Below are 18640 nucleotides of genomic sequence, written 5' to 3'. Positions count from 1 at the left end.
GTGAGAGAAAGTTGTGGTGAAAGAGTACAGCAGGGATCACCACCATCCCCTGCCGGAGCCTCGTGGAGCTTTAGGTGTTTTCGCTCAATAAACACTCACAACGCCCGGTCTGGGAATCGAAACCGCGATCCTACGACCGCGAGTCCGCTGCCCTAACCACTGGGCCATTGCGCCTCCACGACCTTTGCATATACATGATGTGTGTGTTAAATCTGATGTCTGTTGATAGTGTTGTTGTTGTTGTCTTTATTGTTGGTGTGCTTTATAGTTTGTTCTGTTTAATATTTCAGACAGGTGAAGCAGAGTCCCTAATCACTGCCCTTACTGAAGAGGAAGAGAACCAAATGAAAAATATGTTATACAGAATCAACAAAATTGCCAAGGTATGTTTTTGATGGTGGTGGTGGTGGCAACAGTGATGGGAGCTGCTACTGTTGTGTTGTAAGGATAACTAGCAGTATCGCCCGGCGTTGCTCGGGTTTGTAAGGGAAATAACTATATAAGCATTTTTAGAGAGTTATAGCCAAAAAATAGCAAAAAAATGCATTAAAAATGGGAAAAAAATTATGGTAAATTTGTTTTTAAATCGTTGACTCATCGTAGACATTTTTAGAGAGTTACTTCCCTTATATAATAGCGAAAAAATGCATTAAAATGGAAAAAAATGATGGTAATTTTTTTTTTAAATCGTAGACATTATTAGAGTTACTTCCCTTATATAATAGCGAAAAAATGCATTGAAATGGAAAAAGATGATGGTAATTTTTTTTTTAAATCGTAGACATTATTAGAGTTACTTCCCTTATATAATAGCGAAAAAATGCATTAAAATGGAAAAAAATGATGGTAATTTTTTTTTTAAATCGTAGACTCATCGTAGACGCGCGCTAATACCCAGAAGGGCTCGATATGAATCACGACTATAAGATACCCGGTTTTGGTTAAACTGCACTGCAAAATGTGGGAGTAGTTAGGAATCTAAATCGTAGGAGACAGCACACAACCTCACTTTTATATATAAAGATATCAATGCTCTAAACCAGCAGATTTCAACCAGGGTCCATATGACCGTTGGGTCAGGGAAGGGGGTAAGTCCATATAAGATGTAGTTGTTAGAATTTATGGAAATTGCAGCTGAGATACCAGTGCCGGTGGCACGTAAGAGAACCATCCGAACGTGGCCGTTGCCAGCGCCGCCCCGACTGGCCCCCGTGCCAGTGGCACATAAAAAGGACCATCCGATCGTGGCCGTTTGCCAGACTCGTCTGGCACCTGTGCCGGTGGCACGTAAAAAGCACCCACTACACTAATGGAGTGGTTGGCGTTAGGAAGGACATCCAGCCGTAGAAACACTGCCAGATCTGACTGGGCCTGGTGTAGCCTTCTGGCTTCCCAGATCCCGGTCGAACCGTCCAATCCATGCTAGCATGGAAAACGGACACTAAACGATGATGATGATGATGAAATTGGCTATACTTCTTTTATGGAGATGTTCTTGCATAGCCACTTGATCTGAGATCGTGTGCTGGAACGAAAACAATTGCAGCGTGGAAAGTGTTTATAAGCCATTTAAGAAACACACAAAAGCCGTTCGATTCACTTCAACATTTAAATTTAATTTGTCAAAATATTTTCTCAGGTGCAGCACGAAGCTTTGTCAATGAACAGGTCGCAGTCTCAAAGCGAAGAAAATATTTTGACAAATTAAATTTAAATGTTGAAGTGAAACTAACGGTTTTGTGTGTTTCTTAAATGTCTTACAAACACCTTCCACGCTGCAATTGTATGTATATATACATATATCCATATATATATATATATGTATATATTTCGCTAGGGAACTGCTCTACATCTTAGAGTGAGCTGCTTCTCCGGTTTATATTTTCTACAAACGATACACACACACACACATATATATATATATATGCTATGCAAGTACATCTCCATAATATATATATATATCTTTATATATAAAAGAGAGGTTGTGTGTCTGTCTCCTCCGATTTAGATTCCTAACTACTCCCATATTTTGCGGTGCAGTTTAACCAAAAGCGGGTATCTTATAGTCGTGATTCATATCGAGCCCTTCTGGGTATTAGCGCGCGTCTACGATGAGTCTACGATTTAAAAAAAAATTTACCATCAATTTTTTCAATTTTTAATGCATTTTTGGCATATATAAGGGAAGTAACTCTCTAAAAATGTATTATTAAATCTCAGAACGTAAAAAGCTACAGTAACACCCCCCTTTGTGGTTAGCCATATTGAGATGGCTATTATACTTTACATCTCTAAAAATGCGTATATAGTTATTTCCCTTACAAACCCGAGCAACGCCGGGCGATACTGCTAGTATATATATATATATAGCACGGAATTTTGTCAGTGAACAGGTCGTCGTCTCAAAGCGACGAAAATATTTTGACCAATTAAGTTTAAATGTTGAATCTAACGGTTTTTACGTGTATTTTTAAATGGCTTATAAAACACCTTCCACGCTGCAATTGTTGACTATACTTCTGCACTAAACAAGCCATTTGCTGTAGAGTGAAACTGTGCACCACAGCTCCTTCCATGACTTCAGGAAGCATTTTTTCACGCTGAGAGTTGCTGAAGCATGGAACAAACCGCCGGCATCAGTTGTTAGTTGTCGGAGCACTGCATCCTTCAAAACTTCCATGCTTCCTGAGATTCGCCAACACTTACACCTGACTTTCTCCCCTCCATACACACGCTGAAGCATGGAACAAACTGCCGGCATCAGTTGTTAGTTGTCGGAGCACTGCATCCTTCAAAACTTCCATGCTTCCTGAGATTCGCCAACACTTACACCTGACTTTCTCCCCTCCATACACACGCTGAAGCATGGAACAAACTGCCGGCATCAGTTGTTAGTTGTCGGAGCACTGCATCCTTCAAAACTTCCATGCTTCCTGAGATTCGCCAACACTTACACCTGATCTTCTCCCCTCCATACACACGCTGAAGCATGGCGCAAACTTCCGGCATCAGTTGTTAGTTGTCGGAGCACTGCATCCTTCAAAACTTCCATGCTTCCTGAGATTCGCCAACACTACACCTGATCTTCTCCCCTCCATACACACGCTGAAGCATGGAACAAACTTCCGGCATCAGTTGTTAGTTGTCGGAGCACTGCATCCTTCAAAACTTCCATGCTTCCTGAGATTCGCCAACACTACACCTGATCTTCTCCCCTCCATACACACGCTGAAGCATGGAACAAACTTCCGGCATCAGTTGTTGGTTGTCGGAGCACTGCATCCTTCAAAACTTCCATGCTTCCTGAGATTCGCCAACACTACACCTGATCTTCTCCCTTCCATACACACGCTGAAGCATGGAACAAACTGCCGGCATCAGTTGTTAGTTGTCGGAGCACTGCATCCTTCAAAACTTCCATGCTTCCTGAGATTCGCCAACACTACACCTGATTTTCTCCCCTCCATACACATGCTGAAGCATGGAACAAACTGCCGGCATCAGTTGTTAGTTGTCGGAGCACTGCATCCTTCAAAACTTCCATGCTTCCTGAGATTCGCCAACACTACACCTGATTTTCTCCCCTCCATACACACGCTGAAGCATGGAACAAACTGCTGGCATCAGTTGTTAGTTGTCGGAGCACTGCATCCTTCAAAACTTCCATGCTTTCTGAGATTCGCCAACACTACACCTGATCTTCTCCCCTCCATACACACGCTGAAGCATGGAACAAACTGCCGGCATCAGTTGTTAGTTGTCGGAGCACTGCATCCTTCAAAACTTCCATGCTTCCTGAGATTCGCCAACACTACACCTGATCTTCTCCCCTCCATACACACGCTGAAGCATGGAACAAACTGCCGGCATCAGTTGTTAGTTGTCGGAGCACTGCATCCTTCAAAACTCCATGCTTTCTGAGATTCGCCAACACTACACCTGATCTTCTCCCCTCCATACACACGTCTGAAGCATGGAACAAACTGCCGGCATCAGTTGTTAGTTGTCGGAGCACTGCATCCTTCAAAACTTCCATGCTTCCTGAGATTCGCCAACACTACACCTGATCTTCTCCCCTCCATACACACGCTGAAGCATGGAACAAACTGCCGGCATCAGTTGTTAGTTGTCGGAGCACTGCTTCCTGAGATTCGCCAACACTACACCTGATCTCCTCCTCTCCATATACACACAAGCATGTATCTGACTCATGCATTGTTCGCTTTCCAGACATTTTTACATTACTGCATGTACTTTATATGCACTTTCTGACAAGTTGTGGTGCACCTGAGCACTGTATACAATAATTTCATTATTATATGTTGTGTCAACAACAAAGAAGATGAGGACAAATACCCATCAATTGTAAATAACGTAAGAACAACATACTCAGTAATGCTTTCATGCTATGAATGGTTTCTCCTTTTGTCTCTTTAGTACGCCAAACAACAGGGGGTGCGTGTAATGATAGACGCTGAACAAACATACTTCCAGCCAGCCATCAGTCGTCTGGCCATGGAGATTATGCGGAAGTTTAACAAGGACCGGGCCGTCATATTTAACACGTACCAGTGTTACTTAAAGGTAAGCTGTGTCATGGTTTTTTTTCTTTTTCTTTTGCTATGTAAATCTGGGTGGACATTGCGATTGGTGATTGTGTGGGGTTCTTCATCTTGGTCGGAAATGTATGTATAGACATACATATACTGCGTGGCATCTTGGGCAAGTTGTGTGGTAAGTAGCTTGCTAACCAACCACATGGTTCCGGGTTCAGTCCCACTGCGTGACATCTTGGGCAAGTGTCTTCTGCTATAGCCTCGGGCCGACCAATGCCTTGTGAGTGGATTTGGTAGATGGAAACTGAAAGAAGCCTGTCGTATATATGTATATATATATATATATATATGCGTGTGTGTGTTTGTGTGTCTGTGTTTGTATATATATATATATATATATATATATATATATGTGTGTGTTTGTGTGTCTGTGTTTGTCCCCCTAGCATTGCTTGACAACCGATGCTGGTGTGTTTACGTCCCCGTCACTTAGCGGTTCGGCAAAAGAGACTGATAGAATAAGTACTGGGCTTACAAAGAATATGTCCCGGGGTCGATTTGCTCGACCAATGGCGGTGCTCCAGCATGGCCGCAGTCAAATGACTGAAACAAGTAATAGAGTAGAGAGTATATATACATATAAGGTGGAGGCGCAATGGGCCTGTGGTTAGGGTAGCTGACTCGTGGTTGGATGTTTGCAGTTTCAAATCCCAGACCGGGCTATGTGTGTGTTTATTGAGGGAAAACACCTAAAGCTGCACGATGCTCCGGCAGGTGGGGGTGGCGACCCCTGTTGTACTTTTTCGCTCTAACTTTCTCTCACTCTTTCTTCCTGTTTCTTGGGTAACGCTGCGATGGACTGGCATCCCATCCAGCTGGGAGGAACACATGTGCCATAGAAACCGGGCCCATGAGCCTGGCTAGGCTTGAAAAAGGCGGAAAAAAAATACATATAAGAGGGATGACCTCTAAGTGAACATCCACTATGCTAGATGTAGACCCCATATGGTCTGACTACTATGAAAAGTAGCTGTGTGGTGAGTAGCTTGCTTACGAACCACATGGTTCCGGGTTCAGTCCCACTACGTGGCACCTTGTAATAAGATTTTTCTGAATCTTCAGATTTTTTTTCAATATCCTAGGCCACTGGTTTAAATATAGTCGAGCTAACGGTTCCTCACAAAGATAATATGGACGACGCTCGAGCTCGAAAATTAAACCATTATGAAAACCTCGTCAAGGAATGTGAAGACGCAGGCTGGAAAGCGGAACATTTTCCTATCGAAGTCGGATGTAGAGGGTTTGTAGGACACAGCATGAGACGACTGTTGTTATCGTTAGGCCTAACTCATCGTAAAGTCAATACCACCATGACTGATAGCCAATCTACAGTGGAGAAGGCTAGCCACTGGATTTGGTTAAAAAGAGACGATGAGCGATGGCTAGAAGTATATTGAGTTCTTCATAACCAGCTGATCTAGCAAGCGGGGCCTCATATCAGTGAGGGGGGGGCCTGTGCGCATTGATGCCGTCGAGAGGTAGGCCCCGAAATGGAGAAGGCTAGTCACTGGATTTGGTTAAAAAGAGACGATGAGCGATGGCTAGAAGGATATTGAGTTCTTCATAACCAGCTGATCTAGCAAGCGGGGCCTCATATCAGTGAGAGGGGCCTGTGAGCATTGATGCCGTCGAGAGGTAGGCCCCGAAATGGAGAAGGCTAGTCACTGGATTTGGTTAAAAAGAGACGATGAGCGATGGCTAGAAGGATATTGAGTTTAACTTCATAACCAGCTGATCTAGCAAGCGGGGCCTCATATCAGTGAGGGGGGCCGGTGCGCATTGATGCCGTCGAGAGGTAGGCCCCGAAATGGAGAAGGCTAGTCACTGGATTTGGTTAAAAAGAGACGATGAGCGATGGCTAGAAGGATATTGAGTTTAACTTCATAACCAGCTGATCTAGCAAGCGGGGCCTCATATCAGTGAGGGGGGGGCCTGTGCGCATTGATGCCGTCGAGAGGTAGGCCCCGAAATGGAGAAGGCTAGTCACTGGATTTGGTTAAAAAGAGACGATGAGCGATGGCTAGAAGGATATTGAGTTTAACTTCATAACCAGCTGATCTAGCAAGCGGGGGCCTCATATCAGTGAGGGGGGGGGGCCTGTGCGCATTGATGCGTCGAGAGGTAGGCCCCGAAATGGAGAAGGCTAGTCACTGGATTTGGTTAAAAAGAGACGATGAGCGATGGCTAGAAGGATATTGAGTTAACTTCATAACCAGCTGATCTAGCAAGCGGGGCCTCATATCAGGAGGGGGGGGGCCTGTGCGCATGATGCCGTCGAGAGTAGGCCCCGAAATGGAGAAGGCTAGTCACTGGATTTGGTTAAAAAGAGACGATGAGCGATGGCTAGAAGGATATTGAGTTTAACTTCATAACCAGCTGATCTAGCAAGCGGGGCCTCATATCAGTGAGGGGGGCAGGTGCGCATTGATGCCGTCGAGAGGTAGGCCCCGAAATGGAGAAGGCTAGCCACTGGATTGGCTAAAAAGAGACGATGAGTGATGGCTAGAAGAAAATCGAGCTTTATTTGATAACCAGCTGATCTAGCAAAGCGGGGCCTCATATCAGTGGGCAGGGGGCCGGTGCGCATTGATGCAGTCGAGAGGTAGGCCCCGAAACGGCGCGCATTCTCTCCTGATGACCCCATACACTTGCTAGCTTCCGATATACGGAGCTTTTAACTGGTAGCACTTGCAAGTGCAAGCTGTTTGCAAGACATTAGATATAGCCAGATGGACATAGTGTGTAAAAGATGACTGGATAGATAGGCAAATGTGTGGATGTTGAATGGATCGATCTGTGGTTCCCAAACTGTGGTCTGTGGACTCCTGGTGGTCTGCAAAGGTAGGACAGGGGGTCCGTCAGCATGTTAAACTGACAGACCTTTCAATATCCTGGGGTCCTTGGTAGGGAAACGGTTGGGAACCACTGGGAGAAGATAGACACAGTGTGTGAATGTTGACTGAATAGATAGGCAGCCAGACACAATAGAAGTCTGGATCAATAGACAGACAGACAGACAGACAGTGTGTTACAGTAGACTGGATAGATAGATAGACACAGGTGACGAGCTGGCAGAGACGTTAGCACGCCGGGCGAAATGTTTAGCAGTATTTTGTCTGCTACTACGTTCTGAGTTCAAATTCCACCAAGGTCGACTTTGCCTTTCATCCTTTCGGGGTCGATTAAATAAGTACCAGTTACGCACTGGGGTCGATATAATCAGCTTAATCCATTTATCTGTCCTTGTTTGTCCCCTCTGTGTGTAGCCCTTTGTGGGCAGTAGAGAAATAAGAAATGTTAGCACACCAGGCGAAATGCTTAGTATTTCATCTGCCACTACGTTCTGAGTTCAAATTCCGCCGAGATCAACTTTGCCTTTCATCTTTTTGGGGTCGATTAAATAAGTACCAGTTACACCTGGGGTCGATATAACCGACTTAATCCATTTGTCTGTCCTTGTTTGTCCCCCCGTGTGTAGCCCCTTGTGGGCAGTACTGACATAAGATAGACAGTCTATGGATGTTGACTTGATGTAATTATTAACTTATATTGATAATAATTCTGATATTTAATTAACATTAATTATATCGAATGCATTTTTTTCTTCTTCCTCTTCTTCAGGCTACTCTAAACAACATCATAATTGATCTTGATTTAAGCCGTAAAGAAGATTTTTACTTCGGAGCTAAACTAGTCCGTGGAGCTTATATGGAACAGGTAAGCGTCTGCCATTTATGTTGCGATAGAAATTTTGGAATGGACAGCAATCTTGCTGTTGTCGTCTTAGATTTATTCTGATCAAAAGCTCTCCAGCTGCGACTATCATAAAGTGTATTTGTAAAGTTTAATCGTAAAGGCGCAGGAGTGGCTGTGTGGTAAGTAGTTTGCTTACCAACCACATGGTTCCGGGTTCAGTCCCACTGCGTGGTATCTTGGGCAAGTGTCTTCTGCTATAGCCCCGGGCCGACCAAAGCCTTGTGAGTGGATTTGGTAGACGGAAACTCAAAGAAGCCTGTCGTATATATGTATATGTATATATATGTGTGTGTGTGTCTGTGTTTGTCCCCCTAGCATTGCTTGACAACCGATGCTGGTGTGTCTATGTCCCCGTCACTTAGCGGTTCGGCAAAAGAGAGACCAATAGAATGAGTACTGGGCTTACAAAAGAATAAGTCCCGGGGTCGAGTTGCTCGACTAAAAAGGCGGTGCTCCAGCATGGCCGCAGTCAAATGACTGAAGCAAGTAAAAGAGTATTCATGGTTCATCTCGCAGCGGGGGTGAGATGGCCGTCTCATTTGCATCATAATTATGTTTATGTCCCCTCTGTATTCAGGCCTTCTACTTATAATAAAGAGAAAACCTGTGACTATCAGGAGTGATGACATTAACCAGGTGGCGCTTTTTATTGATGGTATTGGTGGCAGTGGAAGTGGTGTTGTGATGATGGTGGTGGTGGTGGTGGTAGTGTTGTTATGTAGTCCCTGACTAACTCTGATCAAAGGCATGCCAGAAAATGACCATCCCCTCTTCATAAGGAGTTGAAGAACCTTGTTATCCTGTGTCCATTTTGATCTTGGTGATGGCAAAGATGATGGTGATGATAGGGTCAATGTAATTGTCTTAGCCCCACCCCTGAACTTGCTGGCCTTGTGCCAAAATTTGGGCATCCACAAGCTTCCAGTAGTCTTGCAAGTGCTCAAAACCCTCCTGGTAATCAATTATTAATATTATTATTATTATTATTATTATTATTATTATTAAAAATGATAATAAGGTGAGCTGCAGAATCGTTAGAATGCCAGGCAGAATGCTTAGTGGTATTTCATCCGTCTTTATGTTCTGAGTTCAAATTCCACTGAAGTCAGTTTTGCTTCTCATCCTTTCAGGGTCTATGAAATAAGTACCAGTTGAACACTGGGGGGGTGTCAATACTGGTGTGTTTATGTTCACATGACTTTGCAGTTCAGCAAAAGTAACCGATAGAATAAGTACTAGGCTTACAAAGAATAAGTCCTGGGGGGGTCGATTTGCTAGACTAAAGGCGGTGCTCCAGCATGGCCACAGTCAAATGACTGAAACAAGTAAAAGAGTAAACTTAGCGGTTCAGCAAAAGACACCGATAGAATAAGTCCTGGGGTCGATTTGCTCAACTAAAAAAGGCGGTGCTCCAGCATGGCCACAGTCAAATGACTGAAACAAGTAAAAGAGTAAACTTAGCGGTTCAGCAAAAGACACCGATAGAATAAGTACTGGGCTTACAAAGAATGAGTCATGGGGTCGATTGTTCGATTAAATGTGGTGCTCCAGCATGGCCACAGTCAAATGACTGGAACAAATCGAAAAGTAAAAGTGACCTATTTCCCATTTTTTTAAAGAGTGGGTAACCACAACAAGACACACACCAGGCATTCCCTTCATTTCCCAGCTCCAAAAAGGTGAGCCCCGTTCTATGCTTGGGTCAAGACATAGAATGCAAACCCCTAAATTTTAAACTATTATTATTAGAATCATTAGCAGGTGCAGGAGTGGCTGTGTGGTAAGTAGCTTGCTTACCAACCACATGGTTCTGGGTTCAGTCCCACTGCGTGGCACCTTGGGCAAGTGTCTTCTGCTATAGCCCCGGGCCGACCAATGCCTTGTGAGTGGATTTGGTAGACGGAAACTGAAAGAAGCCTGTCGTATATATGTATATATATATGTGTGTGTGTGTGTCTGTGTTTGTCCCCCTAGCATTGCTTGACAACCGATGCTGGTGTGTTTATGTCCCCGTCACTTAGCGGTTCAGCAAAAGAGACCGGGCTTACAAAAGAATAAGTCCCGGGGTCGAGTTGCTCGATTAAAGGCGGTGCTCCAGCATGGTCGCAGTTAAATGACTGAAACAAGTAAGAGATAAAAGAGGCTGGGCGAAATGATTAGTGGGGTTTCATGTCCTTATGTTCTGAGTTCAAATTCTGTCGAGGTTGACTTTGCCTTTCATCCTTTCGGGGGTCGACAAATTAAGTACCAGTTGCATAAAGGGGTCGAAACACTGGGGTTGATGTAATCAACTAGCCCCACACACACACACACACCAAAAACAAAATTTCATGCTTTGTGCCTACAGAAGGAAGGATTATTATTATTAGGCCGATGCCAGCCCCGCCTCGACTGGCTTCTGTGCCGGTGGCACATAAAAAGCACCATCCGAACGTGGCCGATGCCAGCACCACCTCGACTGGCTTCTGTGCTGGTGGCACATAAAAGGCACCAACCGATCGTGGCCGATGCCGGACCCCTCTGGCACCTGTGCAGGTGGCACGTAAAAAGCACCCACTACACTCGCGGAGTGGTTGGCGTTAGGAAGGGCATCCAGCTGTAGAAACACTGCCAGATCAGACTGGAGCCTGGTGCAGCCTCCTGGCTTCCCAGACCATGGTGGAACCGTCCAACCCATGCTAGCATGGAAAGCGGACGTTAAACGATGATGATGAGGAGGAGGAGGTAGTAAGGTAAAAAGCACGCACTACACTTGCGGAGTGGTTGGCGTTAGGAAGGGCATCCAGCTGTAGAAACACTGCCAGATCAGACTGGAGCCTGGTGCAGCCCCTGGCTTCCCAAATCCCCGGTCGAACCGTCCAACCCGTGCTAGCATGGAAAACAGACGTTGAACGATGATGATGATGATGATTATTATTTTTATTATTATTTCCCCTTTCTTTGAGTAGGAGCGGGAACGGGCCAAGACCCTTGGCTATGACGACCCGATATGCGACAGTTTTGAACACACTACAGAGAACTACTACAACGTCCTGAACGAGGTGATGAGGACAATCCAGAAACGAGACCGAGGCAAAGTCAGTGTGATGGTCGCCAGCCACAATGAAGAGACAGTCAAATACACAGTTGAGGCGTAAGGGTTTTCTTCTCTCTCCATCTTCATCTCTGCTTCTCTCATTGCCTCTTTCTTATTAGCATCTCTTTTCACACCACCAGGCACATGTGTGTATGTGTGGAGGTGTGGCTTGCGATAAGAACGTTGCTGCCCAATGCATGGTTCCAGGTTCAGTTCCACTTTGTGGCACCTTGGGGGAAAATGTCTTTTATTATGGCCCCATACCAACCAAACTCTTGTGAGTGGATTTAAAAGATGCCCATCATGTGTGTGTATATATACACACACACATATATATATACGCATATATATATATACATACATATATACATACATATATATAGGCGCAGGAGTGGTTGTGTGGTAAGTAGCTTGCTAACCAACCAGATGGTTCTGGGTTCAGTCCCACTGCGTGGCATCTTGGGCAAGTGTCTTCTACTATAGCCCCGGGCTGACCAATGCCTTGTGAGTGGATTTGGTAGACGGAAACTGAAAGAAGCCCGTCGTATATATGTATATATGCGTGTATTTGTGTGTCTGTGTTTGTCCCCCTAGCATTGCTTGACAACCGATGCTGGTGTGTTTATGTCCCTGCTACTTAGCGGTTCGGCAAAAGAGACTGATAGAATAAGTACTGGGCTTACAAAGAATAAGTCACGGGGTCGATTTGCTTGACTAAAGGCGGTGCTCCAGCATGGCCGCAGTCAAATGACTGAAACAAGTAAAAGAGTAAAGAGTAAGAGTATATATATATACAATTACATATATATATACACATACATGTATATATACATATATTTATACGCACACATATATATACATACATATATGGTGGTTTGGGTTTCAATTCCTTCCTGGTCTAAAAGTTATTTTTTTTGTTATTAGCTGAAATAAATTGAAATATCTTTATTTTCCCCTTAACATTGTTGCTTCTTTGTCTGTTAAATGGTGGTCTGGGTTTCAATTCCTTCCTGGTCTAAAAGTTTTGTTTTTTTTTGTTATTAGCTGAAATAAATTGAAATATCTTTATTTTCCCCTTAACATTGTTGCTTCTTTGTCTGTTAAATGGTGGTCTGGGTTTCAATTCCTTCCTGGTCTAAAAGTTTTGTTGTTTTTTGTTATTAGCTGAAATAAATTGAAATATCTTTATTTTCCCCTTAACATTGTTGCTTCTTTGTCTGTTAAATGGTGGTTTGGGTTTCAATTCCTTCCTGGTCTAAAAGTTTTGTTTTTTTTTGTTATTAGCTGAAATAAATTGAAATATCTTTATTTACCCCTTAACATTGTTGCTTCTTTGTCTGTTAAATGGTGGTCTGGGTTTCAATTCCTTCCTGGTCTAAAAGTTATTTTTTTTTGGTTATTAGCTGAAATAAATTGAAATATCTTTATTTTCCCCTTAACATTGTTGCTTCTTTGTCTGTTAAATGGTGGTTTGGGTTTCAATTCCTTCCTGGTCTAAAAGTTATTGTTTTTGTTATTAGCTGAAATAAATTGAAATATCTTTATTTTCCCCTTAACATTGTTGCTTCTTTGTCTGTTAAATGGTGGTTTGGGTTTCAATTCCTTCCTGGTCTAAAAGTTATTGTTTTTGTTATTAGCTGAAATAAATTGAAATATCTTTATTTTCCCCTTAACATTGTTGCTTCTTTGTCTGTTAAATGGTGGTTTGGGTTTCAATTCCTTCCTGGTCTAAAAGTTATTTTTTTTGTTATTAGCTAAATTGAAATATCTTTTTTTTTACCCCTTAACATTGTTGCTGCTATGTCTGTTAAATGGTGGTTTGGGTTTCAATTCCTTCCCAGTCTAAAAATTATTTTCTTGTTATTAAGTGAAGTATTATGATTATAGACAAGTGGCTAGAGATGGTCACAACTGGAGTGTCGTTAATTATAATTGGTCTGGTAGAGTAGAACTGATCTGGAGTAAACAATGAAGCATAGTGTGTGTGTGTGTGTGTGTGAAAAATGGGTCTCAAGACAGTCTTGCCATAGTTACCAAATCTTTTCATTAAGCACAAAAATTTAAATAAATTTAAATATCTTTTTTTTTTTTTTTACTCCTTAACATTGTTGCTGCTTTGTCTGTTAAATGGTGGTTAGGGTTTCAAATCCTTCCTAGTCTAAAAATTATTTTTTTTATAACTGAAATTGGTCTGGTGGATCTGGAGTAAACAATGAAGCATAGTGTGTGTGTGTGTATGTATGTGTGTGTGAAAAATGGATCTCAAGACAGCCTTGCCATAATTACCAAATTTAAATAAATTTAAATATCTTTTTTTTTTTTTTTACTCCTTAACATTGTTGCTGCTTTGTCTGTTAAATGGTGGTTTGGGTTTCAATTCCTTCCCAGTCTAAAAGTAATTTTTTTTTTGTTATTTACTGAAATAGATTTAAATATCTGAATTTTTCTATTAATTTTGTAGCAGCTTCTGTGGCCTAGTAGGTAAGGTGATAGAAGTAGTGGCATAATAATGGTTGAGGTTTCAAACCTCTGCCAGGAAATCAAGATTATTCACTTTTTTTGTCTCTAGTGGAAAAAAAAATGAATTTCCTGGCAGAGGTTTGAAACCTCAACCATTATTATGCCACTACTTCTATCACCTTACCTACTACACCACAGAAGCTGCTACAAAATTAATAGAAAAATTCAGATATTTAAATCTATTTCAGTAAATAACAAAAAAAAAATTACTTTTTGACTGGGAAGACATTGAAACCCAAACCACCAAAAAAAAATTACTTTTTGACTGGGAAGACATTGAAACTCAGACCACCAAAAAAAAATTACTTTTTGACTGGGAAGACATTGAAACTCAGACCACCAAAAAAAAATTACTTTTTGACTGGGAAGACATTGAAACCCAGACCACCAAAAAAAAATTACTTTTAGACTGGGAAGACATTGAAACTCAGACCACCAAAAAAAAATTACTTTTTGACTGGGAAGACATTGAAACTCAGACCACCAAAAAAAAATTACTTTTTGACTGGGAAGACATTGAAACCCAGACCACCAAAAAAAAATTACTTTTAGACTGGGAAGACATTGAAACTCAAACCACTTTTGAACAGACAAAGCAGCAACAATGTTAAGGAGTAAAAAAAAAATAAAGATATTTAAATTTATTTAAATTTGGTAATTATGGCAAGGCTGTCTTGAGATCCATTTTTCACACACACACTATGCTTCGTTGTTTACTCCAGATCAGTTCTACTCCACCAGACCAATTTCAGTTAATAAATTATAATTTTTAGACTTGGAAGGAATTGAAACCCAAATCACAGACAAAGCAGCAACAATGTTAAAGGGTAAAAAAAAATAAAGATATTTAAATTTATTTAAATTTTTGTACCTAATGAAAAGATTTGGTAACTATAGCAAGGCTGTCTTGCATTGTTTACTCCAGATTAGTTCTACTCTACCAGACCAATTATAATTAACGACACTCCAGTTGTGACCATCTCTAGCCACTTGTCTATAATCATAATACAAACTTCAGTTAATAGAAAAAAATAATTTTTAGACTGAGAAGGAATTGAAACCCAAACCACCATTTAACAGACAAAGTGACTAACAAACCCTTTTACCCACCAAGCCAGCAAAGAAGCAACAATTTCAATGTTAAAATTTAGGTATTTAAATATTTTCTTTGTTGGTAAGACTGCTGGTGATGTTGTTGAGATAAGTTCCCCACCTGGATGGGATGTTGGTCTGTCACAGGTGAGCTGCAAGATGCAGGAGGAAAGAGTGAGAGAAAGTTTATTTTTTTTTTGTTTTGGTTTATGTTTTTCACTGTTTGAGTTGCCTAATAGTGGCATTATCTCTAATTTAATTTGTATATATATATATATATACATACACGCATTTATGTGTCTGATTCTTCTTTTGTATTACTCCAGCATGAAGGCTCATGGCATCAAACCAGCCGACAGACTCATCTGTTTCGGACAATTGCTTGGAATGTGTGATCAAGTCAGCTTCCCAATGGGTAAGTAACACTACAGCCCGTATGGCAGACCACAGCTACTTCATACACCACAAGACACTACTACACTACACCACTTACAATTCACCAGATACAGCAACACTACAATACCACAACATTAAAGTCACCTCAACACTCCCACCCTTTACTCACCCTCTTCACCCACTCCCCCTCCCTGTCTCTCTCCTGTGGTTCTCTCCCCTCACTCTGCTCCTCATTCTCTCTCTATCTATTTACCTGTGTTTGTCTATCTGCCTGTCTATCTATCTATCCATCCATTTTTCTCTATTTCTATCCATCCATCCATCCATCTCTATATCCATCTCTCTCTATCTATCTATCCTTCTCTCTATTATATCTCTATCTATCTATCCATCTCTCTCTATCTCTATCCATCTCTCTATATCTCTATCTATCTATATCTCTATCCATCCATCTCTCTATATCTCTATCTATCTATCTATCCATCCATCCATCCATCCATCTCTCTATATCTCTATCTATCCATCTGTCTCTCTATATCTCTATCTATCCATCTCTCTCTATCTCTATCTATCTATCCATCTCTCTATATCTCTATCTATCTATCCATCTCTCTATATCTCTATCTATCTATCTATCCCTCTCTATCCATCCATCTCTCTATATCTCTATCTATCCATCCATCTCTCTACATCTCTATCTATCCATCCCTCTCTCTATCTATCCATCCATCTCTCTATATCTCTATCCATCTATCCATCTCTCTATATCTCTATCTATCTATCTATCCATCCATCTCTCTATATCTCTATCCATCCATCTCTCTATATCTCTATCTATCTATCCATCTCTCTATATCTATCTATCTATCCATCCATCCATCCATCTATCCATCTCTCTATATCTCTATCCATCCATCTCTCTCTATCTATCATCCCTCTCTCTATCTATCCATCCATCTCTCTATATCTCTATCCATCTCTATCTATCTATCCATCTCTCTATATCTCTATCTATCTATCCATCCATCTCTCTATATCTTTATCTATCCATCCATCTCTCTATATCTCTATCTATCTATCCATCCATCCATCCATCTCTCTATATCTCTATCCATCCATCTCTCTCTATCTATCCATCCATCTATCATTCTCTCTATATCTCTATCCATCCATCTCTCTCTATCTCTATCTATCTATCCATCTCTCTCTATCTATCCATCTCTCTCTATCTATCCATCTATCCTTCTCTCTATTATATCTCTATCTATCCATCCATCTCTCTATATCTCTATCCATCCATCCATCCCTCCCTCCCTCCCTCCCTCTATATCTCTATCTGTCCATCCATCCATCTCTCTATGCATCTATTTATTCACCCATCCCTCTCTATCACTATCCATCTATGTTTGTCTCTCTGACCATCTATCTCTGCCCCTTTCACAAATGCACACTCACTCTCTCTCTCTCTCATATAATCTCCATTTCTCTGTCCTCCTCCACAGGTCAAGCTGGCTACTCTGTCTACAAATACGTGCCCTACGGTCCCGTGGAAGATGTGATCCCTTACCTGTCGCGAAGGGCCCAGGAGAACCGAGGGATCTTAAAGAAGGTCAAGAAGGAGAAGCAGCTCCTGTTTAGCGAACTGAGGAATCGCATCCTGCGGGGAAAGTTCATCTACCGACCAACACCGCCCGTCCCGCCAGCTTAAAGACACAGTGTCGGAGGTGGTAGTCATGGTGGGCTAGGAGTTTACTGTAGTAGTAGTAGCAGTAGTTGTTGTTGTTGTGCCAAGTGATGATGGTGATGGTGGTGGTGATGGTGATGTTGAGTTGCAGTGAGCAGAGAACGGCAGGGGGTATTCGGTTGGAGGGGAGGGGCAGGGGCGGAGCGAGGGGGTGGGGGAACAGGTCTGGTTACTGTTGTTGATTGGGGGTCAAGTGGGGTGGGGTTCGAGCTTTGAAGGGCATGGAATTTTGATGGCAGCTATTGATGGGGGTGAAGATGATGATGATGGTGTTGATGGTGGTGGTGGTGATGGTATACCTTGCTGCTTGCCCATTGGCCTCAGTGTCCGAAATTTCATTCCACATGAATACACACCACACACTTGGTGGGTGTCGAACATTTTGTGTGTGTGTGTATATATATATATATATATATATCATCATCGTATATATATATGTATATATATATATAATATATATATGTATATGTATATATATGTGTGTATATATATATATATTATATATCATCATCGTATATATATGTATTATATATATATATATGTATGTATATTATATATATATATATATGTATATATATATATATGTATATGTATATATATATATGTTGTATATATATATGTGTATATATATATATGTGTATTATATATATGTGTATATATATGTTATATATATATGTATATGTGTTATCTATATATGTGTGTATATATATATGGTGTTATATATATATATGTATAATATATGTATATATATATGTGTATATATATGTGTATATTATATATGTATATATATATATATGTGTATATATATATGTATATATATATATATGTGTATCTATATATATATGTGTATATGTGTGTGTGTGTACGTATGTATGTATACACACACAAGTGTATGTGGGTGAATATGTATTTATATGTATAGGTGTGTGTTTGTTTGTTTATGTTGAAGTTATTTCAGCTTTTTGCTTCATTATTATTATTATTATTAGGGCAGATACATTAGCACACCAGGTGAAATTCTTAGCAGTATTTCATTAGTGGTTACATTCTGTGGTCAACTTTGCCTTTCATCCTTTTGGGGTCAATAAATTAAGTACCAGTTACACACTGGGGTCAAGGTAATTGACTGGCCCCCACCTCCACCAAATTTCAGGCCTATAGTAGAAAGGATTATTATTATTATTAATATTCTAATCTTTCCACCGTCCTACATAGAAATATGTATATCTATGTATGTGTGTATATATAATATATTATATTACACACACAAGCATATATGTATATATTATATGTGTATATATATATATATATATATATATATATACACACACACAAGCATATATGTATATATTTATATGTGTATATATATATATATATATATATATATATATATATATAATACACACTGTTCCGGTGGCCTTCTGACAGTGTTTAAACAGT

At 41.0% G+C, this 18640-nt stretch overlaps 1 protein-coding gene across 2 annotated transcripts in view; it reads left to right on the top strand.

The window, feature by feature from the left end:
- The window catches only part of LOC115226133 (proline dehydrogenase 1, mitochondrial-like), a 49697-nt gene extending 32364 nt beyond the window's left edge, over positions 1 to 17333 (top strand). Inside the window, exons 7-12 of one of the 2 annotated variants that reach the window (XM_029797122.2) lie at positions 291 to 383; positions 4438 to 4584; positions 8238 to 8333; positions 11321 to 11505; positions 15387 to 15475; positions 16959 to 17333. In XM_029797122.2, coding sequence (XP_029652982.1) covers positions 291 to 383; positions 4438 to 4584; positions 8238 to 8333; positions 11321 to 11505; positions 15387 to 15475; positions 16959 to 17164 — 816 coding nt within the window. In that variant the 3' untranslated portion in view covers positions 17165 to 17333. Of the gene's footprint in view, positions 1 to 290; positions 384 to 4437; positions 4585 to 8237; positions 8334 to 11320; positions 11514 to 11587; positions 11641 to 15386; positions 15476 to 16958 lie in introns of those variants that run through there. The other variant, XM_036514865.1, reaches the window with a different exon arrangement.
- Positions 17334 to 18640: the final 1307 nt, after the last annotated feature.

Source organism: Octopus sinensis, linkage group LG29 (genome assembly GCF_006345805.1).
Source record: "Octopus sinensis linkage group LG29, ASM634580v1, whole genome shotgun sequence".
In the NCBI taxonomy this organism is placed as follows: Eukaryota; Metazoa; Mollusca; class Cephalopoda; order Octopoda; family Octopodidae; genus Octopus; species Octopus sinensis.
The sequence above is the reverse complement of the archived record's forward strand: the minus strand, read 5'-3'. Positions and strand labels throughout refer to the sequence as shown.